The sequence below is a fragment of the Chlorocebus sabaeus genome, chromosome X (genome assembly GCF_047675955.1).
Source record: "Chlorocebus sabaeus isolate Y175 chromosome X, mChlSab1.0.hap1, whole genome shotgun sequence".
Lineage (NCBI taxonomy): Eukaryota > Metazoa > Chordata > Mammalia > Primates > Cercopithecidae > Chlorocebus > Chlorocebus sabaeus.
In genome coordinates, this window is record NC_132933.1 from 84,131,442 (window position 1) to 84,158,999 (window position 27,558).

The 27,558-nt window shown below is 49.9% G+C and overlaps 1 protein-coding gene across 10 annotated transcripts in view; it reads right to left on the minus strand.

The window, feature by feature from the left end:
* Window positions 1–11,394: 11,394 nt before the first annotated feature.
* The window catches only part of STARD8 (StAR related lipid transfer domain containing 8), a 78,111-nt gene continuing 61,947 nt past the window's right edge, over window positions 11,395–27,558 (minus strand). For 4 of the 10 annotated variants that reach the window (XM_007991948.3, XM_007991947.3, XM_007991953.3 and 1 more), the window contains 13 exons: window positions 24,227–24,298; window positions 21,815–21,896; window positions 20,766–20,829; window positions 18,577–20,000; window positions 17,808–17,981; window positions 16,783–16,942; window positions 16,084–16,282; window positions 15,453–15,663; window positions 15,039–15,153; window positions 14,554–14,778; window positions 13,363–13,580; window positions 13,085–13,261; window positions 11,395–12,902 (listed from right to left, as the gene is read on the minus strand). In XM_007991948.3, the coding sequence (XP_007990139.3) occupies window positions 12,785–12,902; window positions 13,085–13,261; window positions 13,363–13,580; window positions 14,554–14,778; window positions 15,039–15,153; window positions 15,453–15,663; window positions 16,084–16,282; window positions 16,783–16,942; window positions 17,808–17,981; window positions 18,577–20,000; window positions 20,766–20,829; window positions 21,815–21,896; window positions 24,227–24,298 (3,239 nt within the window). In that variant the 3' untranslated portion in view covers window positions 11,395–12,784. Of the gene's footprint in view, window positions 12,903–13,084; window positions 13,262–13,362; window positions 13,581–13,977; window positions 14,779–15,038; window positions 15,154–15,452; window positions 15,664–16,083; window positions 16,283–16,782; window positions 16,943–17,807; window positions 17,982–18,576; window positions 20,140–20,765; window positions 20,830–21,814; window positions 21,897–24,226; window positions 24,299–27,558 lie in introns of those variants that run through there. The other 6 variants (XM_007991949.3, XM_073013597.1, XM_007991954.3 and 3 more) reach the window with 4 other exon arrangements.

Below are 27,558 nucleotides of genomic sequence, written 5' to 3' on the forward strand. Positions count from 1 at the left end.
ACTTCACTTAGAATAATGGCCTCCAGTTCTATCCAAGTTGCCACAAAAGAATTTATTTCATTCCTTTTTATGGCTGCATAGTGTTCCATTATATATATATATATATTTTTTTTTCTTTTATTTCTCTTTATCTATTCATTGGTTGGTGGGCATTTACGTTGGTTCCATATCTTTGCAATTGTGAATTGTGCTGTGATATACATACATGTGCAGATGTCTTTTTGTTATAATGACTTCTTTTCCTTTGGGTAGATACCCAGTAGTGGAATTGCTGGATGGAATGGTAGATCTACTATTAGTTCTTTGAGAAATCTCCATACTGTTTTCTACAGAGGTTGTACTAATGTACCTTCCCACCAGCAGTGTATAAATGTTTCTTTTTCACCACAGCCACTCCAACATCTATTGTTTTTTTGTCTTTTCAGTAATGGCTGTTCTTGCAGGAGTAAGGAGTAAGGTGGTATCTCACTGTGGTTTGAATTTGCATTTCCCTGATTATTAGTAACATAGACTTTTTAAATATGTTTGTTGGCCATTTGTATATCTTTTTTTTTTTTTTTTTTTGAGAAATCTTTATTTATGTCGTTTCCCCACATTTTAATGGGATTTTTTTTCTTGCTGATTTGGTTGAGTTTCTTGTAGATTTGGGATACTAGTCCTTTGTCAGATACACAGTTTGCAAATATTTTCTCTCCCATTCTGTGGGTTGTCTGTTTACTCTGATGATTATTTCTTTTGCTGTGCAGAAACTTTGTAGTTTAATAGGTCCCATTTATTTATTTTTGTTATTGTTACATTTGCATTTGGGGTCTTCATCACAAATTATTTGCCTAAGTTAATGTCAAGAAGAGTTTTTCCTAGGTTTTCTTCTAGAATATTTATGGTTTCAGGTCAGATTTAAATCCTTGATCCATCTTGAGTTGATTTTTTTTATAAGATGGGAGATAAGGATCCGCCTTCATTCTTCTACTTGTGGCTTGCCAGTTTTCCCAGCTACATTTATTGAATATGATGTCCTTTCTCCAATTTATGTTTTTGTATGCTTAGTCAAAGATTAGTTGGTTGTAAGTATTTGGCTTTATTTCTTTTTTCTTGTTCTATTCCATTGATCTATGTAACTACTTTTATGCCAGTACCATGCTGTTTTTGTTACTATAGCCTTGTAGCATAATTTGAAGTGTAGTATTCTGATACCTCCAGATTTATTCTGTTTGTTTAGCATTGCTTTGGCTATTTGGACTCTTTTCTGATCCCATATAAATTTTAGGATAGTTTTTTCTAATTCTGTGAAAAATAATGTTGGTATTATATTTTGATAGGAATTACAATCTGTAGATTGCTTTGGACAGCATAGTCATTTTCACTATATTGATTCTTCCAATCCATGAGCGTAGACTGTATTTCCATTTGTTTTTGTCATCTATGATTTCTTTCAGCCGTGTTTTGTAGTTCTCCTTATAGATATCTTTCACTTCATTGGTTCATATATTTCTAGGTATTTTCTGTAGTTTTAGTTCTTAATTTGACTCTCAGCTTGGTCATTGTTGGTGTATAGCAGTGCTACTGGTTTGTATACATTGATTTTGTAACCTGAAAGTTTACTGAATTCATTTATCAACTCTAGGAGTCTTTTGGAAGAGTCTTTAGGGTGTTCTAGGTATAAAATCATATTATCAGCAAACAGAGATAGTTTGACTTCCTCTTTTCCAGTTTGGATGCTCTTTATTTCTTTCTCTTGCCTGATGGCTCTGGCTATGACTTCTACATCCAGTCTTCTGTCCCCTAACCTGCCTTCCCTATTTCCATCCCATCCATGGGACCTCATCACACTTCTCAGAAAACCAGGAGCTGGATTAAATATTATAGCAAACTTTGGAGTCAGATAAGCCAATCCATTTGCAGCTGTATTTGCATAACTCGCACTGAGTGTGTTGGAAGGACATGAAGGTTTCATCCATGCCATGCACCTGTGTAAACTGCTCCAGCTTTTTTATTAAAAATAGAAACAGGCTGGCCAGGCGTGGTGGCTCATGCCTGTAATCCTAGCACTTTGGGAGGCTAAGGTGTTATACCCAGACCGTTTGTTCCCCAAAGAAGACCACCAGAGTCCAGAGTCAAAGCCAAGCGGCAAGGATCTTTACTACAAGTTCGAACGTGGTCCCTCCATTCTACAGCATACAAGAGGGCCTCGAACAATGCGAGTGCTTGCTTTTTATAGCCTGATGTAAATAGGATATGTAAAGTTACAGGGAACAAGGTAGTTCTCTCGGTTACTGCATTACAATTGGTTAACATTATACATTTAGCATTCCTTATCGGAGATCTCCCAGGTGATGTTTCTCTGAAGTTTGAAAGAAATATGGAGGAATGTGTTTGTGCTGGGCTCAGGAAGTTGGGAGATATATGGGGGATGTGCCTAATTCCTTTCAAAGGCAGGGGAATCACCTAAGGTCAGGAGTTCTAGACCAGCCTGGCCAACATGGCAAAACCCCGTCTCTACTAAAAATACAAAAATTAGCTGGGCACAGTGGCACATGCCTGTAATCCCAGCTACTCAGGAGGCTGAGGCAGGAGAATCATTTGAAGCCTGGGAGCTGAGGTCTTAGCGAGCTGAGATCGTGCCACTGCACTCAAGCCTGGGTGACAGAGCAACACTCTGTCTCAAAAATAAAAATAAAAATAAAAATAAAAATAAAATAGCAACAGACTGGAGTGCAGTGAGACAGTTATAGCTCACTGCATCCTCGAACTCCTGGACTCAAACAATCTTCTCACCTCAGCCTCCCAGCTAGGACTATGGGTGTGTGCACCACATGTAGCAAATTAAATTTTTTTTTTTTTTTAGAGACAGGGTCTCACTGTGTTGCCCAGGCTGGTCTCAAACTCCTGGACTCTGGTGATCTTGCTGCCCCAGTCTCCCAAATCGTTGTGATTACAGGCATGAGCCACTACCCTTGGCCTATGCTAGTTTTATTGAGGCTGACTTCTTCCTGGCAGTTGAGCACTGCCTCTCGGCTTCTGTTCACTAGGATGATTTTCTTTACATCTGGCCTTCCAAGGCCTGACACATTCTGTCTTCACACAGCTCATGTCTTCACCTACTTCATCTGTGTCAAATGTCACTTTCTCTATAATCACCCTATTAAAATGACGGAGAACACTCCCAATCCCCCTTCCCTGCTTAATTTTTTTCTAAAGCACTTGTCACCTTGAAACACACTATGTCATTGAATTACGTTTGCTCATCCCTCTAGAATGCCAGCTCAATGAGGGTAGGGATTCTTATTTATTTTGTTCACTGCTCTATCCCTGGTATCTATAATAGTGCCTAGCACATAATAAACACTCAGTAAATATTTGTTGAACCAATAACTGGCCCATTAGAAAGGACACCCTTGGATCTCAACAGACCTGGATTCTATCTTAGAACTGCCTCTTCCCTCCTAGTGACCTTGGGCAGTTCTCACTGATGGTCTATGTCTATTTTCTTTTCTTTTCTTCTTTCTTTCCTTCTTTCTTTTCCTTTTTTTTTTTTTTCTTTGAGACAGGGTCTCATTCTGTCACACAGGCCAGAGTACAGTGGTGCAATCATGGCTCACTGCAGCCTTAACCTTAGTAGCTAGGACTACAGGTGCCCGCCACCATGCCTGTCAATTTATTATATGTTTTGTAGAGATGGGGTCTTGTTTTGTTGCCCAGGTTGGTCTCAAACTCCTAGGCTCAAGCGAGCCTCTTGCCTCCCAAAGCTCTGGGATTACAGGAGTGAGCCACTGTGCCTGGTCACATCCCCGTCTTCATTTGTTCAATCAGGAGATGAACTAGATAGTGAATCTCAACTTGGAGAGAAATTCTCCAACCCTAAGGGACCAGTGGGAGGAGGAAAGGAGACAGAATTTTTAGAGCTCTGTAGTGGAGAATGGCAAGATCTGAGGGATGAGGAAACTGAGGGAACGGGGGAAGGAACAAGAGCTGGAAGACCGTGTGAAGGAAAAGGGGCAGAAACCGGAGAACACTGAGAAGACTTGGAGGCGGGAGCAGATGCTGGGGTTGAGTCCCAGCAGCTTCCTGTTGCCTGTGGCCCACCTTCCCACACAGAACAGCAGTGCCCCCTTGTGGGCCCTGCCAGGACCTGGCTGTTTTGGGGTTGACGCTTCCCCTCCACGCTCTAGCGCCAGCTTTCACAAGGGCTTTCTTTATTCCAACAATTTCTTCTAGTGCTTCCAAAACTGTGCACAACGGCAAGCCCAACATAGACAGCATCTCTTCCTTTGAGAACCTGCTGCTTCACATCTGTGTCTGGGTTATCGCCTGTGCCACTGATATAGTTAGACTTTGTGTCCCCACCCAAATCTCATCCTGAATTGTAATCCCCAGGTGTTTAGGGAGAGACCTGGTGGGAGGTGATTGGATCATGGAGGCAGTTTCCCCCATGCTGTTCTCATGATAGTGAGTGAATTCTCACGAGATATGATGGTTTTATAAGGCAGGTTTCCCTGCTCTTGCTCATTCTCTCTCACCTGCCATGTAAGACATGCGTCTTCCCCTTCTGCCGTGATTGTAGATGCATTTTCCTCTTCTGCCATGATTGTAAGTTTCCTGAGGCCTCTCCAGCCATGCGGAACTGCGAGTCAATTAAACCTCTTTTCTTTATAAATTACCCAGTCTCAGGTACATCATTATAGCAGTGTGAAGGCAGACTAATACAGCCACCTACCTGGGAACCTTTCTCAGGTGTGCATGCACACCTGCTTTGCGTCTGAGCACAGCCCCCATGCCATGGTCTTCAGTGCCTATGCTGTGATGGAAGGGGCAGCACTGGGTGGGGTGGGAGGGGCTGGCCTATGTAGGGACTGAGCCCAAAAGGGACGGGATCCCTGGTCATAACCCTGGAGGGAAAGTCACATTTTGAAAACGTTCTAGAGTAGAGGGTGCAAACCAGTGGGCTATTCATGTGTGCCTGTTGAGCCTGCTGCATGTTATGTTAAAATTTTTTCACCAACATTTTATTTTTTATCTTTTTTTTTTTTTTTTTTTTTTTTTCAGAGACAGAATCTCTCTCTCTTGTCCAGGCTGGAGTGTAGTAGTGTGATCCTACTCCCAGCCTCAAGCGATCCTCTTGCCTCAGCCTCCTGAGTAGCTGGGACTACAGGCACATGCCACCATAGCCGGCTAATTTTTTTATTTTTTGTGGAGACGGAGTCTCACTGTGTTGCCCAGTCTGGTCTTGAACTCCTGGTCTCAAGCAATCTTCCCACTTCAGCCTCCCAAAGTGCTGAGATTACAGGCGTGAGCCATCACACCTGGCCACCAATATTTTAAAAGGGTAGATTTCACATAAAAATCTGGATTTGGGCAAACGTGGTCATTCATGCCTATAGTCCCAGCACTTTGAGAGGCCAAGGTGAGAAGATTGCTTGAGCTCAGGAATTCGAAGCTAGCCTGGGAAACATGGTGAAATCCCATTTCTACAAAAAATACAAAAATTAGCTGGGTGTGGTGGTGTGAGCCTGTAGTCCTAGCTATAGGAGGCTGAGGTGGGAGGATCACCTGAGCCCAGGAGGCAAAGTTTGCAGTGAATCGAGATCATACCACTGCACTCCGGCCTGGGTGACAGAGCCAGACCCTACCTCAAAAAAAAAAAAAAAAAAAAAAAAAAAAATCCCAAAACCAAATCTGGATTTCTAGATTCCCTGGAAAAATCAGAAGATGTAGTTATCCACATCTGGACCCACATTCCCACCTATCCATAACAGATGAGAAGGGAATAGCTGCTGCCCTCTTTAGATGGGGTATGAACTCTGCAATCATTATGGTCTTTACCCAGTATGCTTTGCTTATCTGTGCTAACTGCCTGGTTCCTGTAGGAATTTCAGTTTGAGATTCCCGTAGTTTTCACGAAGAGAATGGACAACATTGTTAAAATGAAACACAAGCCATCAGGGTCTGAGCAGTGGAAGATCTTGAAAGGAGAGTCTCAGAGGGGAAGAGCCTTAAAGTCAGAGACCAAGTAGTGATATAGCTTGGAGCCAGAGGAAGGTATGGCAGAACAGGCAACTTTTCTGTCCTCTTCCACAGACCCTTCTTCCCGAGATCATCTCTGGCTAAACCTAGCAGTGGGCGCTGTACTGCGTAACAAAAGAAGATGTGCAGTATTACTAACAAGACAAATAGCAGGTGATTTGCCACTTTGAAAGTACCCACCAAGTGCTAGAAACAATCAAGTTGACTACTCATAACCTCCTCATAAGGTAGTATCATTCCCATTTTAAAGATAAGAAAACTGAAGTTCAGTGAGTATAAGTAAGCCCTGCAGCTATAATAGAAAGTGGTAATGCCTTTGAGCCCTGAGTCCCTGGTCTGCAAGGACTGAGGGGGAGTTCAAACATCTTCTGATTTGAATTCAGTTGAATGAAACTTATGTCATCATAATTAACCTCCTCACTTTATAGATCACTGGTTTTCAAAGTGTGGTGCCTGAACCAGCAGCATCACCATCACCTGACATCTTGTCAGAAATGCAAATTCTCAGGCTTCTTCCCAGATCGGTTGAATCAGAAACTTTGGGTGTGGGGCCTAGCAGCCCATGTTTTGACAGTCCACCAGGGTGATGCTGATGCTCACTGAAGTTTGAAGCCCACTGGAGGAGTTATGAGCACACACTCTGGTACGAGGCAGACTGGGTAACTAGCTATATGGTCACTTGGGTTACTAGCTACATGACTCCTTGAGAAGATGACAGAGTCACAGAGATAGTAAGTAATGGTGCTGAATTTGAATCCAGGCAGTCTGGCTCCAGAGCCCATCCTATACTCTCCTGATGTGATGATTCCTCACCTGGGCTTCCTGATTCCTGAGATGTGGCAAAGGTAGTGGTCTGCAAGCCATTTTTTTTTTTTTTTTTTTTAATTTTCAAATGCCTAAAGGAAAGCAGGTTTTTATGTCCGGTGCCTGCAACTGCCCCCGATAACAAATTCTGATTGTTTCATGTAATGAATTCCCAAGGGCGCCTTTGAATTTTGCTCTCTCCCCACCGACCCCAGGTTTTAAGTGATCCCATCAATAAAACAAACAAAAACATTCTTTAAATTTTTTTAAAAACTTTTGTAGGTACATAGTAAGTATATATATTTATGGAGTAATTGAGATGTTTTGATACAGGCATGCAATGCATAGTAATTGCATGAGGATAAATGGGGTATCCATCACCTCAAGTTTTGATCCTTTGTGTTACAAACAATCCAATTATACTCTTTTAGTTATTTTTAAATGTACAATTTAGTTGTTATTGACTATAGTCACCGTGTTGTGCTACCAAATAGAGGTCTTATTCACTCTTTCTATTTTTTTTTTTGGTACCCATTAGCCATCTCTACCTCCCACCACCCACCCCCTTACTACCCTTTCCAACCTCTGGTAACAGTCACCATCTTTCTACTCCCTATATCCATGAGTTCAATTGTTTTGATTTTTAGATCCCACAAATAAGTGAGAACATGTGATGTTTGTCTTTTTGTGCCTTGCTTATTTCAGTTAACGTAATGATCTCCAGTCCCATCCACGTTGTTGTAAGTGACTGGATCTCATTCTTTTTTATGGCTGAGTAGTACTCCATTGTGTATAGGTACCACATTTTCTTTATCTATTCATCTGTTGACGGACACTTAGGTTGCTTCCAAATCTTAGCTGTTGTTAATAGTGTTGCAGCAATTACGGGAGTCCATATATCTCTTCAATATACTGATTTCCTTTCTTTTGGGTATATACCTAGCAGGGGGATTGCGGAATCATATGGTAGCTCTATTTTTAGTTTTTTGAGGAACCTCCAAACTGCCCTCCATAGTGGTTGTACTTAATTACATTCCCACCAACAGTGTACGAGGGTTGTCTTTTCTCCACATCATCACCAGCATTTGTTATTGTCTGTCTTTTATATATAAGCCATTTTATTCGGGGTGAGATGGTATCTCATTCTAGTTTTGATTTGCGTTTCTCTGATGATCAGTGATGTTGAGCACTTTTTCATACGCCTGTTTGCCGTTTTTATGTCTTCTTTTGAGAAATGTGTGTTCAAATCTTTTGCCCATTTTGATTAGATTTTTTTCCTATAGATTTGTTTCGGCTCCTTGTATACTCTGTTTATTAATCCCTTATCAGATGGGTAGTTTGCAAATATTTTCTCCCATTCTGTTGGTTGTGTTTTCACTTTGTTGATTGTTTCCTTTGCTGTGCAGAAGCTTTTTAACTTGATGTTATCCCATTTGTCCATTTTTGCTTTGGTTACCTGGGCTTGTGGGTTATTACTGAAGAAATCTTTGCCCAGACCAATGTCCTGGAGAATTTCCCCAATGTTTTCTTGTAGTAGTTTCACAGTTTGAGACCTTAGATTTTCGTCTTTAATCCATTTTGATTTGACTTTTGTATATGGAGAGAGATAGGGGTCTCATTTCCTTCCACACATGGAGATCCAGTTTTCACAGCAGCATTTATTGAAGAGACTGTCTTTTTCCCAAGTGTATGTCCTTGGCACCTTTGTCAAAAATGAGTTCATTGTAGATGTGTGGATTTGTTTCTGCATTCTCTATTCTGTTCCATTGGTGCTGTGACCCCTTGGTCAACTGCCATGGCAACAATGGCATCTGCTTTCCTCTCCACCTTGATGCACGTACAAGTTCAGCTGCCCCAAGCTATTCCATTCTGTTTCTTGAGTGAGGATGGGGACATAATGGGCAGGGGCCAAGCTGCCAGCTTCCTGACCAGTTTATCTGGCCCTAGATGAAGGGAAAAGTGTTGATTTGATTCCCTCCTTGGCACCTGGTGGGTAGCTAATATTCAGACCATGCTACCGATTGGCTCACAAGTGACTCTCTCCCCAGAAAGCATTGCATTGGTTGCCAGCCCCAAGCCACTTTCTGAGACTTTTTTCCCTATTGGCTGCAGCTTCATGCAATGGAGTCCCCATGCCCGTCTCTGAGTTCTACTGTTTGCCTTCCTTGTTGATAGCCCTGACTGCTGACTCCTCTCCATCACTGGGTGAAGGCCATAAGCTATTGAAGTTCCCTAGATCTCCATAGCCCCAACCCTATCCCCTGTGTAGCTCCATGTCAGACTGCCTTGGGCTTTCTTCCACCCATCTCCACACCCCCAGGCCTTGAGGAAGGAGCTCAGAAGCTTTGTTACATACAGGTGTAAAGCTCCTGGCAGTCCTTGCCATCATCTTTATCTTTACCAGTATGTTCTGCTCCATCCACACTACTGGGGCCCACTTGCATGGTGCCATCCCCCCATGAAGTCTCCATTGCAACATGTTTCTTCATTGTCTTCACTGACAACAGGCAGATGCTGGCTGCTCATCTTTCTCTTGATGGGAGAAAAGCCCACCCACTTCTCCCCATCTTGGAGCTGGAGATCCCAGATGAGGGGACCAAGTTCTCCCTATGGAGTCTCACTGGCAGGAAAGACACAGGGCAGGCAGGGGGTTACCATATTTTGATGTCTGCTATGTGCAAGGCACTGTGCAACCACTTTCACAACTCTTGGCTCATTTAACCTTGACAACAACCTTACAAGATATAAATGATTCTTACCCTTATTTTCTGAGAGGGAAAAGAAATCAGAAATGTTAAATGTGCCACTTAAGGTCACACAGCCAGGAAATGATATAGCTAGATTTGAGCCTGGGTCTGACCACCATCTACCCTCAGTCACTCTGGCAACAGGACGCTGGAGACTAGGAAACAATAATCAAAGCTCATAGGCAGATTGTTCGATTTCTATGCAGGATTCCCCTGCGACCCGGTTTCTTTGAGACAGTGGGTCAGGGAAAGCACAAGAGTAGAGACTACGGGCAGTGGGACTGGGAATTTGAAGGCACGTTCTCTGGCACCAGGGAAATGAAGCCTACTCAGGGTTGGCAGAGGTACACGACTCAGGGCTAGAAATGGTCAGGGGTGGTGCTTGCTTTGTGGGTGGGAACGAGAGGCCTGGGCAGCCTCATCATGAAACTCATTCCTACATCTAGAATGAGGAGTAGGCAGAGATGAGGGATGGGAGCCCTGCTTTACACATGAGGATGCTAAGGCCCAACAGAAGCTCTCCTACTTGGAGCTACCTCTTCCACACTGCCAGACACTGGGTGACTGGGTCAGGGTAGCAGAGTCCAGAGCTGCAAGTTGGGGGAACTCTCTGGCCCTTCCAAGAGGATCCTTCCTCTTTATCCGTCTCCTAGCAACCATCATCTGAGTGCTGAGTCCCATCCTCTGTACCCTACCACCAACCTCCTTCCAAGAGAAGGTGGGCAGTGCCTGGGCCAGAAGGCCCCGATGCCTTCCTCAAGAACTACTGGCCAGAGCATCACGCAGGTATCCCTTAAGCCCAGCACTGCCGGAGTGATCTCCCAGCCCATACTCAGACACAAGGGGCCTCCATTTAGTTTTCCCAAAGGCAGGGGGCTGACTGGGTCCTCTGCTCTACCTCACTCACTTCCAGGGCTAGCCAAGACCCCTAGCAGTGAAGAAAGGCCAAGGCATGTAGGGACAACTGAGCCCAAGACAGAATGAAGAAGGTGACAAGAGCAGCGGGACTGGACAGGCACCTCACTGTTCAGGCCGGGTCGGAGTGCAGACTTGGGTGGTGCAACCTGAACACTTACCAAGACAGGCTTGTGGCAAGGTATGACTGGCCTCGTTTGACCCATGAGGAGGTTGAGGTACCCAGAGAGCAGGGCTTGCTTGCCCAGGCTACTGAGAGCACTTCAGGGATGCAAAAGTCCAAAGCCTGGACTTTCTCTCTAGCTGCTCTTCGGAGCCTGGGATTTTATGGCCATGAAATATGGCAGAGGAAAGCCCCTTCCTTTGGGAAAGTCAAGATGAGAGTTTCTCTAGGCCCCTGGGCTTTGCTGGTCACTGGGGCCATACCAGAGGCTGCCTTGAGGCACTCAGACCTCTTAGGTTGGCTTACGGGTGGCACAGGGCCCCCTAAGCCTCCTGGGGCTGGGACTTCACTCTTCATTCAAGCTGTTTAGAAGGGGAAGGAATGGCCGCTTAGCCAGGCTCATCTCTCCCTAGGATGCCTGAGGTCATTCATGCTTGTGGCCAGGTCATGAGATGGGGTTTGCAGCTTCTGCTCAAGTTCTGGCTAACTTTCCACCCCTTCTCCGCGCACCCCCCACCCCACCCCACCCCACCCCACCATGCCTGGCCACAAATCCCTCTCCAAAGAGAAGAGCTGAGGCCTTCCCCGTTCTTCCTGTGGACTCACCCAAGACCTGTTGCCAGTAAGCTGGGACTCAGCAGAGGGTGGGGTGAATGCTCAATGCTCTGAGCCTTAACACTGAAGCCTCAGTCACAACCCCAGTCCCCAGTCCCTAGCCCATTGTCAGCAAAGACAGCCACACAGTTAAAGTGCATCTCTGGTAATGCTTTATTGATCTGAGGGATCCTGCTGCACCTGGCTCTCTACCTCTCCATTCTCATCTGAAATGCCCCTCAGGCCTTCCAGACCCTTGCCCCCACCAGAGATTATAATACACTCATGAGAATTGATATATATGTGTGTCTGTGCAAATGCGTGTGTGTGTGTATATATATATGTGTATATATATACACGTGTGTGTGTATCTATATAAACACATATATACACACACACATATATATAAACTGTACAGTATTTACAGGTACAAATAAAATAGGCTTGAAAATTACAGTGGTGGTTGGGACCCATCTCATTTCAGTTTACTCAGCAGATAGAAAAATAAAGCACCAGTGGCCTTTGAATGGCATTTGAATTTCCATGTGAGCAAAGATGGCTGGCCAGTGGGACAGAAGAGGTTTGGCTTAAGCTCCAGCTGGCTAAGATAGGCCCTTCCATCTGTCTGGCCCAGGGGCCAGGTCTCTGCTTGAGAAAGGGGCTGTTATGTTAGCCCACTACCATAAGCAAAAGGGACGATGACATAGACCCTTGTCTCTTAACCACACTCTGCTTTTGCTTGGCCTGGGCAGTGGCAGTGTGTGGACAAAGGCTACACAGGACCCCATGGGGTGGCAGATAAAGTGTGAAACCCAAGTCAGGGAAAACCGGTTTCATTGGCATCTTGAGACTTGAGAAAGGAAGCTTCTCCACCCTCACATCCCAATCTATGCCAAATCGTCATGTCGCTTATTAGGGGCCTGTCAGTGCCCACTCTTAACTCAGCCTCTTAAAATTCAGCATCATATTTACACAAATGAAACAGCTCATGGTGGTTGGGGCTGCCCTGCGCTCCACCCCTGTGCCCATTCACTCCAGTCCAATTCCTCTGAAAAAGACACTTCAGGGCCAGTGTTGGCCCCAAAGGCAGGACCAGAACCTCCTGTCCAATCTCAAAAGCACCCTTGCAGGAAACAAGACGGCTTGCCCTCTCAGTCTGGCAGAGAGCTGGGATCACACACTGTTGTCGACCTCTTTGCCCCTGCAGGTGGGGAGCTGTGGAGGCTTCAGGCCAAGTGGCGGCCTCACAGGCAGGTGGCTGGCGGCAGTAGTCTTGCTACTCATGTGATTCTCTTCTCTTTTCGGGAGAGTAGAATACAGGGTTGGGGGTGAAGGGGGAGTAGAGTTGCCTAAATTCTCTTTTTCTCCCCTCTACGTGCAGAGGAGCTTTAGGAAAGGGGACAGGACAGGCAGCTGGAGCCACCTGGGCCTGGCTCTGCTCCTGACAGCAGCACCCAGGGGGCTGCTCTGCTCTTATTCCCCCTCACTCCTTTGGTGCCCAGGGGGCCTGAGTGGTGCCACCCTGGGACCAGCCCAAGGCTCACAGTTTTGTCTCAGGGCCCACTGCCTGCAGGGTGGGGAAGGAGTCCCGGATCTTTGCCACTTCCATGGCACACAGGTGCCCAAAGACTTTGTTGTACCAATCAGGAGAACGGCCCCTAGGGAAGTAGAAGAAACCAGGCATGAGCAATGTGTTTTTCCCTGGAGCCCTCACCAGGGAGAAGGAAGAAAGGACTTGTCCCAGCCCCAGGGATCAACAGCATGGGGCAAAAAGGAGGGGCAGAGGCAGGGGAAGGGGTCTAGGCCAAGGGGGTCGAGCAGGCTGTCCCAGGCCTGGTACCTGAGGTCAGCTCGGCAGATGTGTGTGAGCCGAGAGCGGCCCAAGCCACAAGGCTCCATGAGGTACTGGGACGTGAGCATGAGGGCCCGCACACCCGACTCTGGCACAGGTTGCTCAGGATCCAGGGACTGGGAGACAAGCAGGCAACCCCCACGAGGCAGGTCAGAGCGCCACATCCTATTGGAGAAAGGACACATAGGCTCAGATTCCTACTGCTGGTTTCCACCCCACTTCTCTGGCCCCCCAAGCACAGCAGGGTAGCAGCTGCGGCCCCTCACCGAAGCACCACAAAGTCGCGGCAGGGATGGGGTGCCATGCTGTCGGTGACATAGTGGTACAGCTCCACACCCGGCATCAGGGCTTCCAGCACCTGGGCCCGCAGCAGATCCTCATCCCAGAGGGCCCGCTCCCGGAGAACACGATGCAGCACCACAGCTGGGGGGGCTGCCACCTCTGTGGACGCCTTCCACAGCCGCAGGGGGTGCCCGTCCGGTGCCTGTGAGCCACAGGAGTGGGGATGGGGGCAGCTGTCAGGGCTGGAGAACTCTGACTCCAGCCCTAAGTCCGGGCCTCAAACCGCAGGGCCTGAGGTTTAATAGGGTAGGCTGCAGAGCTCCTCTGCTAACCCTGGCCAGACTGAGACAGTGCTCCCATGCTCCCTGCCCTCTCTCTTTCTTTTCTGGATGTCTGCTTTTCAGTCTGTTAGACAGCATAAAGAGATGATGGGGCACACATTCCCAGAGGCCTCTCAGGCCCTACCATGATGGGCACAGTGCTTGGAGGTGCAGGAAGATGGTGATTGTCAAGGAGCTTGCCATCTAGCACAGGCAGTAAAACACATGCACAACAAAAGCTGCCACTTACAGAGCCTTTTGTATGTACCAGGCACTCACCCTGATCCTACATAGGAGGTTTTGTTATGACCGTTTTTTACACAGGACACTTCAGGCTTGCAATCTTACTCAGAATCCACGTCCAAGAAAGAGCATGACCAGTGCCCAGAGGGGAACAGAGAGAAATCCCCTCCATCCTGGGGCATGACAGAAGGTTCTGAATGGAGGAGGAACACATTCCATTGTCGCTAAAGGTGCCTCAGAAAATGTAATGCTCGGGGTCAGGGCAGTCCAGGCAGCAGGATGGCACGAAGGTGCAAAATGCAAGGATTCAGCTGGACTGCGGGGCAGGGAGAGATGGGAGTTGAGGCTATCAAAGCAGCATCGTATCTGGAATGGGGCTTTTGGAAGGTCATTCTGGCAGGTGGTTCCTGAGAGAGTTCCCTTGGTCTCATTTGGTTCTTGATTCCTTAAGGTACCTTCTTGACTCTCTGACATTCTCCAAGGACAAGGCCGAGGCACAGCGAGACTTGGGGGACAGCTCCTCCCCGGCTCCTTCCTTTGGGTTCCCTGACTCCCCTTGCCTGCACCATGCTCTCCCAGCCCCATAGCAGCCACCCGTGGTGTGGTACTCACCTTCCTGCAAGCCAGCTCCGTGTGCTGGGGCCCTGGCACGCTCATCCAGCCCTTGAAGCGCTCAGCAGCATCACGCAGCAGGTCCTGGATGCTCTCCTCCATGTAGAGGCTCAGGCTTACCCCTGCAGCTTGGGCCTGACGCAGCTCAGCCAGGGCTGGGCCGGGAGGGCTGAGCTCAGCTGCACTGTAGGAGCTGCACAGCTGTAACACCATGTCCTGGGGCACCTGAGAGGGCACACACACACTGGGCTGCAGCTCCAGAGAGCAGGAGACCCCATGGGGTCTGTCAGGTTCACGTTAAGGGCAGTAGAGAGGTACAGCTACCACAGCAAGGTAGATGAGAAACATGGTGGAGGAAGAGTTGGGGGTATAAGCTTGAGGGGTATGTGTCAAATTGGGTCCTATCCCTGACTTGGGGCACCGAGGTCAGGCCTGATGCTTCCCCCAGGTCTGGTAAGTAGGCACCATGGCCTGGGGTTACTCACCTGGAAAAGTTTCTTGCAGTCACTGATCATGTGCGACAGGCCCTGGGTGGCTGCCATGTTGTCACTCAGGTCCCTAGGGCCTGGCCTACCAACGAGGCTGCGTTTGCTCTTGATCCTAGATGGGGCAGGAGGCGGTGAGAGGAGAGATGGCACAAGGGCACAAGACAAGATGACAGACAGGTTGCCTTGTAGCTGCCGGGAAGCCACTTTGCCAAACTTGGCTACAAAGCAACCTGCTGCCTTTGGGAAGGCCCTGCTCCACAGATCCCACCAGCCCAGGGTCCCTGAGGAGTCAGGCTCACTCCTTGCGGTGAGGACGAGACACAGCAGTGCCAGCCATCAAAAGCCGAAAGTCCAATGGGGCCCAAATTGTCTGGACCTGGCCCGGCCCTGACATGCCGTGCCCCATTTCACCTGGGAGAGGGGCTCTCCTTCTTAGAGACATTGAGGTGGAAGATGGAGGGCGCCAGGCACACTGCCAGGTTGCCTGCTGTCATCTGGTTTTCCTCGGCAGAGGCAATGTCACTTAAGAAGTAGAGCAGAGTCTGTAGCACCTCTCGGTTCTCATCGGGGAGCAGCAAGGTGGCGGCTTGTGCTGCTGCCAACCACTGATCCTTGGGGAGAACTGTGAGGAAGCAATGGAAGAAGAGCCTTCCTTACTTCCCCAGAGGCCTTAGCAGCCAGCCTCTTGCTTCCAAGGGGGCAAAAGGCACAGAAGTCCCGAGGGGAGTGGCGAGAGGGAAGGGAAAAGTTCAGTTCTGTGAGGTCTCTGGGTGCTTGATCTAGCTTTATTACTAACGTACAGTATAACCTTAGGTAGTTTCCCTTTCTCCCCTCAGGGCCTCAGTCTACCCTTCCATATAATGGGTTTGGGGAAGCAGAATGGTCTCTCTGCAAGGGCCTTTTCAACTCCTGACAGTAACTGTTCCAATCAGCTCACAGGTCCAGCTACATTTGCCTGCACCAGGCTTATCTTCCACAAGGCCTGGGATTCAGGGAGGTTGAGAATGGGGCAGGTTGTTGGGGATAGGAGTGGGTGACTCACGCTGGTAGATCTGGAGGAAAGTGGTGGTGAGCTTGCTGGTGAAGATGGGCTCAGGCAGGTCCCGGAAATACTGCTTTAGCAGGTCAGCCACGTCGTAGGCTGACTGGCCCTCATAGCAGACGTTGTCAGGCGAGGTCTCATTCATTTGGCGCAGGTTCTGGATCCTGGACTTGACCCCAGACTTGCGGAAGATGCCTACCTGGTCCATGCAAGGGAGGGAGGGAGGGAAGAAGACATGCGTGAGTAGGAGGGAGAATGTGAGGCCAGTCCTGGACTGGGTGTCAGGAGCTTAGGCCACCCCAGAGACTTCAAAGCCTATCAGGCCTCCTGAGGGGCAGGGTAGGAGACAAATGGGAAAATCAAAGAGAAGGAATTTTACAGCTTCAGGACAAAAAAGAAAAGATGCTTTTGTGGAGATGAGTAGGAAAAGGTGGATCTAGGCAAATTCAGGCTCCCAGAAGATAAGGACTATGGAGCCTGGGCCGGAAAGAAGGTAGCACAGAGCTGGGCCTAAGGAGTAGAAAGGAGTTTCATCCTTGCTGGTCCTTGCTGAGAACAGCAAAGGCCTCTGGTGGACCAGCCCAAGTGAGGGGGAAGGCCAGAGCACTTCCTCTCCCCAGCTCCTCAGCCTTCGGCCCAATGCCCACCAGCACCCCACCCCTGCACCATCTCCCCACAGGCTGCCCCACAAGGGCTCACTTGGTCCAGGCACTGGCTACGCAAGTAGCGCATGGCTTGCTGAATGCTCTGTGGCAGTGGCTGGCCCGTGCGCTGCACATGGATGAGGGGTGGCACCCCAAATACGTGCTGTCCCCGGTAGTCTGGGGTCTTGTTTCTCCTCATGAACTTGGGCATTGACCTGTTTGGGAGAATGACAAGTGATCAGATAGGGAGAACACAGTTTGGAGACTCTGCCTGCAGTCTTAGAGGATCAGGTGGGGTGAAGAGGGTAAGGCACACACCACTGTCCCAGAGTCAACACTCACTGAGCACCTGCTTTGGGCGCAGCCCCAGGGAGTCACAGAGGAACACAGAGAGCTCTCAGTCTGGCCAAGGAGATAACTGTGTCAATAGGCAGTAACAACTCATGTGGCCAGTAGGAGACCAAGAACTTAGGGGAAGACCCATTGAGGGAGGGGAACTGTACCTAGTGAGTTAGGGAAGGCTTCAGAGAGGATGTGGTAACTCAGCAGGCTCTTGAGGGATAGGAAGGCATTGTCCCAGAGGAGAAATGGGGAAAATGCATTACAGGCAGAGAGCACAGCACAAACAAAGGCAAAGAGGCAGAAAAAGGATCATAGCACATTCACGGAAGGATGACTGGTCCCACTGGTCTGTAAGGTGGGGTTGCTTAGGAGGGGTAGGCTAAAGAGCCAGAAGGATGGAGCAGGACCAGAACAGGAAGCAGTCATGGTGGGAGGGAATCTGGACAATGGGAAGCCAGAGAAAAGTGTTTATCTGGAGAATGACAACCACACCTGCATTTTAGGACAATCTCACTAGTTGCAGTACGGAGGTTGGGATGGAGAAGACACAGCTGGAGGACTTCAGGTCCTCTGCCCCATACCCAGCCTCACCAAGCTCCTCCAGCCTCCTGGCATATCACACTGCTCCCCTGGCCTGTGGGCCCTGCCTGCCTGCACCCACCTCCTGGGCTGACCCTGCCTGGGGCCGTGGACCTGAGTCGGCAGTTTCCCACCCTCCATGGCCCAGGAGCCACTCACCAGACCCAGCCCTGTTTGTGGGGCACAGTGTACTTCTCCATGAAGGCAGTAAGCCGCAGCAGTGAGCCCTTGTGCAGGAGGTTGATCTGGCCTGCAAACTGCCGGTTGATCTCCAGCGACTCTGAGTTGAGGCTGGGCCGATGGGAGTTCTGGAAGCTATGCCAACGGAGCTTCCTGGTGGGGGGCGGTGAGAGGGGTGGAGAGGCCCAGAGGAGCAGGTTTGGCTAAACCTTAGAAAAGGTGTGTGTTATTCTGGTCCCCTTTTTTCTCTCCAAAGAAAACATGCAGGGAATTGGGACCACTTTCAGCGCTGCTGCTGAGGCCCCAGGGTGGAAAAAGCTTGGACTCAGTTTCTTAGGGGCCAGGAAATTCTTGGGGAGGGTGGCACAGAGCTCAGGCCCATCTAGTGCCAATAAGCAGTGAAGCCCCCTGCCCATTCCAAAACTACAGTGGAGGGGCTGCTCCAAGAAACTCTGAATGGGCAAACCTGGGGACCAGAGACCATCTCCTCTAGCATCCTCCCTCACTTTACAGATGAGGAAACTGAGGTCCAATGAGGAGAGCATCATTTCCTCAAGGCCACAGCAGAGGCAGGTTCTGGACCTAACTTTCTGGATTCCCAACTCCTGTACTCTATTCTCCTGAGCTGGCTGTAAGGGGATAATGCAGCCCCCAAGCACTTAGCCCTGGGCCTCATGACTGAGAAATCAGCTTCAGAGACAGAGAACAGGAGTCCCTGCGTCCGCCCCATCCCAACCCAAACTCTCACCTGCAGGGTCTGGTAAGTGAGGCCCCAACACCTGAATCGCGCCGTTCACGGGGCATTGATGCCTGGAGTCCAGCCAGGGGCCCTGCAGCCTCAGCCTCATTCATGGAGTTCCCACTACTATCAAGTTCACTGGAGGAGGCCACAGTATCAGAAATGGAGTGTCCTTCTTCCACAGACAGGCTAGAGGCAAAGGTGGGTTCCCCGCCTGAATGTGCCTCCTGCTCACTGTCCTGGGCTGGGGCCGGAGCCGGGGCCGGGGCCTCAGTCTCTTCCTGTGCCAGTGGCTCAGCCTCAGCTGGAGCCTGAGCCAGAGCCAGGACTGCTGGCTGGACTTCAGCCTGGGCCCAGGCTGGGGACTCTCCATGGGCCAGAACCTCCATCTGGCTGAGAGCCTCAGCTTGGCATTTGACCTCAACTGTGGCTATTTGTACTGATGAAGTGGCCTCCTCCTCTTCCTCATCTCCAGGCCCCAGGTCTGAGTACATGGCCCGAGACCACAGCTCTACTCGTTGCTGTAGCCCCCACACGTGCTGGAGGATGTCGTCTAGGTGAGCATAGCTGCCCCCACTCTCCTCATCATCTTCATCTTCAGCCTCGACCCCAACCATTACAGGCTCAGCTGGGTACAGCTCAGGTAAGTTGTCATACGTGCTGGCATGGCTGCCCGTTGAGCCACAGGAGCCCCGGCGCCCCTCACAGCCCCACCGCCTACCTGACTGCCAGTCTGCCAGGCGGTGTCCGTCCTCAGGACACAGGCTCTCAATGGACAGGGAGCGAGGGAATGTGCCTGGTTTGTGGTCCCCAGGCACATGCACCAGGCAATCACCCCGGTGTATCCGCTGAGGATGCCGGAACAAGGCCACAGGCCAAGCCTCCCAGGCCTTCCGAGTGTTGGCACCACTGCCACCGGCTGAGGTGGCGGCCCAGTTCTTGGCCCTGTAAAATCCGGCTGAGAGGAAGCCACGACAACTGCGGAAAGATGAGGCTTTGGAGACCTTCTCTGAGGCGTCTGGACAACGTTCGGGCTCTGCTTGCTGGCTGCCACTCTTTTCCTTCCGCCTCAGAGACTCCAGGTGCTTGAGGAAGCTACGGTTACGATGGCGCTTCTTGGCTTTGTCCTGGGGACCCTCCTGGCCCCGGGTGGGGCTGAGGAAGGGCCGGTCACTCAAGCTGGGGGCACAGCCTGGCAAGGGCAAGTCTACTGGCTCGGGTGGTAGGCTCACGGTGATGACTGGCAGAGAGGTGGCACTAAGCTCGGTGAGAACGCTCTCACAGCTTGAGGTCACTGGCAGGCCAGGGCTCGGTGGGGCCAACAGATCAGAGGACCCCATGGGAGACCAGCACTTACTTTCCTGCTGGGAGGCCCAGTGGCTACTGATGGTACACTGCTCTTCCTCTTCTGAGTCTTCATTCTGGGAAAGGCACTGCAGGGTCAGGTCAGAGAAGCCCAGGCCACAAGTCCTTGCTTGTACTCCACTCTCTGCTTCCAAACTCTTGGGGGACTCTGAGATGAAGGGCCCTGCTTTCTGGCTGAGAACATGGCCTAGGTGGGTAGAGCTAGCTCTGGGAGTGCCAGAGGAAGCCAGGAGTCACAGACAGAGCCCAGATGTATGGTAATGGTAATGGTCAAGTAACTAATCTAACCCCCCTTCCAATTTTACAGATAGGGAACAAACCCACAAACCAAAAGCCACTTGCCCAAGGTCAATGACATACATTAAGTCAGTGACAAACCTTCCCAAGCTCTGGGCTGTAGTCTTAGATTAGAATCACAACAGAGGTGGACAGAATTTGAGATTTTCTAGTTCATCTCCTTCTTTGCAAAATGGGGAAACTGAGGCCCAGAGGAAAGAGGTTTCCCTGAGGTCCCTCAGCAATCAGTGGCAGAGCTGAGACCAGGCCCCATGGGCCTCCTGTCTCACAGCCCAGGGCTTTGGTAACTTGGCTGCCCCACCTGACTACAGGTCTCTGGTATAGAAAGCCCCAGAAAAAAAAAGCAAGAAAGTGAGTTCCCAGGAAAGAATGGGGTCATAGATCTCCTCCATCTCTACCCCTAGCTGGGGAAAGGTACTGCTCTGGACATCTCAGACTCCTGGGATACTAGAGCTAGTTTTACAAATGGTTTACGTACGCCCTGGGTTTCCTTATGGCGCCACAAGACCACAGACCCGTTCTTTGCCATGACTCACCTGTTTGCTTTGAAAATGAACCTCCAGTTTCATCGAGGCACAATTGTTCAAGGTCATCAGCCTCCTGTAATAAAGTGGAAGTGTCCACCCAAGGTGGACATCCCCAAAGCCTGGCAGAGCCTACCAAGATGCACCCACCACTTCACATGCCCAAGCCATCAAAACTTCTCGCAAACTCCAATATTCCTAAGGTTTAAGAACCAGAGACAATGCTGGCAAGATTATGGCCTCTGCCCTCCAGGAGCTTACAGAGAGTGGAAATAAACCCTACAGAAATGGGACATGTTCAAAGACAGAGCAGACAGAAGGCACAGCAGACAAACACAGGGAGAGACAAGCAACCTCCATGAAGGAGGGATGCAGTCAGAGAAGGCGTCCTGGAGGACGCAAATGGGATTTTGAGAGTGAGAGAAATAGGGACTCTTACCCAAGCTTACACGGGACACTGTAGGTATACAGTCAGCAAACAGATCAGTGGGCATGAGACCAGTGGGGCTAAGGCTAATGAACCAGCTTGCAAAGGGCTTTGGGTTGTATGCTAAAAAGTCTGCATTTTTATCCTTAGGCAGTGACAAATTTTAAGCAGAAAGAACAACCATTTGGAGCTGTTACAATGCTGAGGCTGGTGGATCTAGATGGATCTGGGAGTGGGGTGAGGGAAGGGGGAGAGGGGAGGGGAGAGATGGGTTATCAAGACTAAAGCCAGTTAGGCTGAAGCCTTGTGATCGATCCAAGGAGAAGCCATGGTTTGGCCTCAAACAAGGGCCAGGCTCTTGTAAGTAGAGAGGGACTGAAGCAGAGGACTATTTGGAGGCTGTAACTTTAGGAGAAAAGAAACAAGGCCAGATCTTGGCTTTCTAGCTAGAGTGACTGGGTGGTTGAGGGTGTCACAAACACAAAGAACAGAATGAGCAATGTGACCGCAGAAGATAAGCTTTGTTAGTAAGCTGGGCTCCTCCTCTGTTAGAGGGTACAAGGGATGTTTTTTCCCACGAGGAAGCTTCAAGCCGGGCCTTTGGTTTCCCAGGCCTGACCCTCAGCCCACCTACCTACACAGGGCCCCCAAAGAGTCCTCGTCCAGAAAACCGTGGTTTTTCTTCACAGAGCCAATATCCAGGGGAAACGAACCTTCTGTATGGCAGAGAGAAGCAAAGATGAGTCCAGTGGTGTATCACAAACTCAGCCTCAGTAGCCCTTGAGCTGGAGGGGAACGGCCAGGAGGGAGGGGGAGCAGGAAGACAAGAGGCAAAGCAGAAGGGAAAAACATCAGGAATAAAGGAGGGTGCCCAGGGAGTTCAGGGGAAAGATCTGGGAGAGGCCTAGAGGGCTGAGCTGGACCCAAGAATTCTGTCAGTCAGTGAGGCAGGTCTATGGGAGACAGCAGGCCCAAGACCCCAGGTGACTGCCAAGAGCCCAATATGGGTTCCCCCATTCCCCTTTGAATCCTGGGCTGCTCAGGCGGGGAAACTTCTCCTTGGCCCAAGGTGAACCTGGGGGAGTAGGGCAGGAGCAAGGACAGAAGGGACAGGACAGCACAGTAGCCAAACAATACCTTGCATCCCCCTGTGTCCCAGAGCAGTAGGAGCCCACTCCCTGGGACTTAGGGAGGGGAGAGGGAAAAGAAAGGAGTTGGGGAAACGGAAGAGAGAATCTGAGAAGTCTCACAGCTCTCTACCTTACTGGTGAAGCAAGCCCATTTGTTCCTTTACTCATTCAACTAATGAGTATCCAATTGAGCATCTACTTTGTGCTAGGCACTTGAGCAAACCACACAGCATACAACAGTGAACACAACAAAAATGGTTCCTGCCTTCATGGAGTTTACGCTCTTAAAGGAAACAGATAAGCAACGATACTTAAAACCAAGATGGTGCAGTTACAAATGTCATGGAAGACATCAGCCAGCATGATAGTGTAAAGGGAGGCTGGTAGGGGTGGCGGCTGCTTGTAGAGAGGTGGTCAGCAGAGAGCTTTCTGAAGCAGTGACATCTGAGCTGAGTCTTGAAAGATGAGAAGCAGCCAGCTGTGCAAGGAAACTGCAAAGAGAGTTCCAGGCAGGAGGAACATCAGCATCAAGGCTCTGAAGAGGGAAAAAGCTTGGTGTGAGCAAGTGTAGAGACGAGCCCTGTGAACAAAGGTAAGAGTAATCAATGGAGGTTGGAGAATGCAGTGTGACAGGCCAGAACGGAGCGTCTGTGTGTATTTCATTCTGAGTGTGCTGGAAGGCCATCGGAGGTCTTGGAGCAGGACTGACAGTCAGACCTATGGCCAACAAGAGCCCTCCAGCTGCAGTGTAGAGATGAGAGTGCAAGAGCACAGGAAGCTGCTGTACTAGCCCAGGTGAGCCGTGACACTGGGTCACACCAGGCTGTGGCAGTGGAGGTAGTAAGAAGTGGATTGATTCAAGATACGTTCTGGAGGGAAAAGGTCTTGCTGAAAGGTTAAACATAGAAGATGGGAACAAGGAGGAATTAAATTAAGGATGACTCCTGGGTATGGGGCTTGAGTAAGTGGGTAAATGGTGGTACCATCAGGAGTTGGTTTTAGACCTGTTTAATCCGAGACACCCATCAGACATCAGAGTAGAGAGACTGAATTGGCAGCTGTGAATATATGAATCTGGAGCTTGGGGATGAGGTCTGGACATTTGGAAGTCATCAGAATGTGGATGGTACTTAGAGAAAGATCTCATGAGAAAGAAATGTTGAGAGAGAAGAGGGCCTCGGACCGAGCCCTGGGATATCCTAACCTTTAGATATCAGTTAGAGGAAGCAGAGCAGCTAAGGAGACAGAACCCAGCCAGAAAGGCAGCCAGGAGAGGGGGGTGTTCCAGAAGCCAAAGGAAGAAGTGGCCAGTGGCACTGAATGCTGCTGAGAAATGGAGCAAGACGAGGACTGGGAAGTGACCACTGAGTGTGACCACATGGACGTCACTGGTGAACTGACCAGGCAAGTTGACCAGGCGAGGTGGATGTGAAGCCAGGGTGCAGTAGGGGTGTGGGCAGAAAAGGGGAAGGGAAACAGCAAATGTGAAGAACTCTAGAAAAACACAAAAGAGAAATGAAGGAAAACAGAGAAATGAGGCCACCACTGTGGGGCAAGTGAGGCCAAGCCTGGGCCACCAGGGTGTACAACTCCAGGCGGCATTCTTCACACCGTGTGTACCGACATGGCATCCTCAGGATTGGTACCACGTGGTGACCCTGGTCAAGACAAGGTACCTTAAAGGCATAGGCAACAGCAGAGTCTGTGGCAGTTGTGAGAGCAATCTCGTAGAGATGATGCGGGAGAGAAAGGTACAACTGCAGGAGCAAAGTCCCTGAAAAAAATCGGAGCAGGGCCAGGAGACACTGCTTGTGTGTAGTTGGAGAGAGAATCTGACTTGCCCCATTTAACAGACAAAAAACTGAGGGCTAGGGGAAGTATGTAACGGGGGAGGGTAAACAATTGAGTGGCCTTACCTTCAAAAAGCTGCACATACTGAGGGAATCCTGTTGCTCGAAGCCACTCACATGCTCTTTTGGCCTCGGCTTCTAAAACAGAACAAGGGAAAGAAACAGGCAAAGAAATGGGGTTAGGAGGGTGCTGACGCCAGGGCCCTAGGTGTATGCTGCCCAACCCCAGCAGGCAGACATATCTCATTCTGGTGATCCAGAAATGGCAAGAGAAGGCCAGAGGTCCTAGCACATTTGCTCCAAGTCATAGCCAGCCAGGAGGCCCTCTGCTCCCCAAACCCTACTGTCTGGGCATCCTGGCCCTGGCTTTCTTGAGTCTCATTCCCTGCCTCTTCCAAACCCCTCCCACTCTCCCACCCCCTGCCCAGGAACCAGGATCATCTGGGGTCAAGGAAGCCTGCTGGGATAAGAAGTCACAGCTGTGTCCACCCCCCAAGCCTTTCTGAGGGACCTACCCCCTTCCAAGGCCCTGGGTAGACCAGCCTAGTCCAGGCAGGAAATTGGAATGCTCAACCATTCCTATCATTCTCTTTCTCATCATCACATGTAACATTCTTCAGCACTTTGACAGCCAAATCTCATTTCACACACACAATAACCAGTGATGGCTTTGCTATCCCCATTTTACAGACATACAAACAGGCTCAGCCTACGGTCTCACAGTGGACAAAGCAGCAGTGCCAGGGTTGGAATCCCAGCTGAGTCTGACAGCAGCATCCGCATGCTCATTCCAGTCCTCCCTCCTCAGGGAGCTTCCCAGTACCGCCCCAGCTCTCTTGGCCTATTTGTGTCATAGTGCAGTGCTGCGTGTCATGAAGACACAGTACTGGCCTGTTGGGGTCTTGGGGGAAGAACACGGCTAGGTCAGCCTGTCACCTCTGCTCTGGGAGTTCTGGCACAGAGCTGGGCACCCCTGCCAGCGCCAGCGGAGATGTGCAGCTGGACTGAAGCCACAGAGGCGGCACTTCTAGTCAGGGTAGGCCAAATACCAGCAGTAAAGCCCTGCGCCTGCCCAAGCGGTTATTTGCTTTCCACCCAGGTGATGCCAAGATGAGTGGGGCTGGGACCATGGGACCTGGCATCGCAGGGATGGTGGGGGAAGTCAGTTGGTTTTAGCAGAGCTGATCCGGCCACGGAGTCCTGCCCTCAACACGTCCTCCACTTCCTCAGCACCTGTGGCCACAGTCTCACCTGGCCCCCCTGACCAGAGGACTCTAAGGAGGCTGGTGAGGTTTTTCCAAGACAGGAAGAGCTCTCTCTTCCCAGTGCTCACTCACAAGGAAACCCAGGATGAAATCCCAGTGGCTGGGACAGATAAGATGAAGGACAAAGCAGTATTTCAGAGATGCTAGGTGAGTAGACAGTGGAGGGAAGAGTGAGGGAAGTTAGAAGTCAGTCAGAAAAAGTAATGGGCTCCTCAAGGGTCACATACTGATGAGGATTTGAGGGAAAGAAGAGAGGGCTCTGCAGCCCCTGGAGCCCCTGCAGGTTTTGGGGGCAAATGGGGGTAAGGGCAAGGATGAACATCTGTGCATTTCTGTGAGTGCATGCAACAGGTCAGTGTCCACCACAGCATCTGTCTCTACACATAGCTGTAGCCAAATCTGCTCATGTCCACAACTCATGAGGATCACTGTGGGACTGTGCACCTGTATATACCCACAGGCACCTCAGTCTGTGCATGCACCCGCCTCTCTCTCTGTCTCTCTCTCTCTCGTCTCTTTCTCTCCGTGTGTGTGTGTGTGTGTGTGTGTGTGTGTGTGTGTGTTTGTGTGTGTGTTTTATGTTACTGCAACTTCTTAACCTAAGATACAGATCTAGGAATCGCCAGGACCTCTGAGGGGTCCCTGAAAAGTGTCTGACAGAGCCCTGCTAGCAGTACCTCCACCTGTCTGGCAGGGGGCAATGCAAGCCTGAAAAAGGATCCTGTGCTCCAGGCCAGTGGTAGTCTAGGTGATGTAAGACCAGTCCAAAGGGACTGCACAGCTGCCCACGGAGCCTTTGAGGAACATGGTTCTGCTGCTAGGACAGCTGAGCTGGCTGCCACAGCCACTTCCCTGTCCCTGTTCCTGTCATGCCCCTGGGATGAGACCCTTTCCCCATCTCAGCACCCATCCTGGCAGCCAGCTCTGCTTTCCTGTTATTAGGACAAAAGGGAGGTGCCAGAAGATGGACCAGGTTAGGACTTCCAGAGAGGCGGGCACAGGAGCAGACAGCGGCCCCTAAAGGGTCACAAGTATGGCCACCCCAGGAAAGGGAGCAAATCTCTAGGGTAGGCCTGCATGCCAGGAACACACCCTTAAAATCCCACTGCAGCCCTCAGTTACTCACGGCTAATGGAGAGGATAGGAGAGGCACCTCCCTCCCCTGATGCTAGGCATCAGCCCTAGCTGGGGGTTGGCAGAAGAGGACCATCTCACTCAGGCCAATGCCAAGTTCTTTCATGACTACCTAGAGCCCCGTAGCCCCTCGCTACTCAAAGTGTAGTCCCAGACTAGCAGCATCAACATCACAGGGGAGCTTGTTAGAAATGCAGAATCCCAAGCCCCACACCCAGAACCACTATATTTAAGAAGACCCTCAGGCAAACACATGAAAGTTTGAAAAGTCTTGGTCTGAATCACATTGCTCAGTGATTCTCACCCCTGGATGCACATAAGAATCAGCTAGGAAGTGTTATTTTTAAAAATACCAGTGCCCAGAAGGCTGGCTTAACTGATCTGTGGTAGGACTCTCCACATCGGTATTTTTTAAAATGTTACAGTATAAAGCCTACTGAGGTCCAAGAGACTTTTCCAAGGTCATACAGGGTAAAGTATCACAGGTGAGACTATAACCCTGATCTTTTCACTCCATGTTCAGCGCTCTTGGCCATTGCATTATGCCACCAGCCCTCATGCCAGCCAAGCAAGGAGCTCAGACTCAGGAACCAACCCCAGCCCCCCAGGCTGTTTTCCTGCTCCTTCCGGTCTAGTGGAGTCACAACCCAGGGTTCAAATCCTGATGCTGTCAGTCACTAGCTCTTCGACTTTGGGCAAGTTGTATAACCTCTCCAGGTTTCCATTTCCTCCTCTGTAAAACAGGAGCCACGGCATCCACATCTTTTTTCAATTTTTATTTTATTTATTTTTCATGTTTTTGGATTTTTTTTTTCTTTTTGAGACAGGGCCTCACTCTGTCACCCAAGCTGGAGTGCAGTGGTGCTCACTGCAGGCTCAAACTCCTGGGTTTGTGTGATCCTCCCATCTCAGCCTCCTGACTAGCTAGGACTACAATAGCAGCCACCACACCACACCCGGCTAGTTTTCTTTTTATTTTTTGTAGAGATGGGGTCTCAC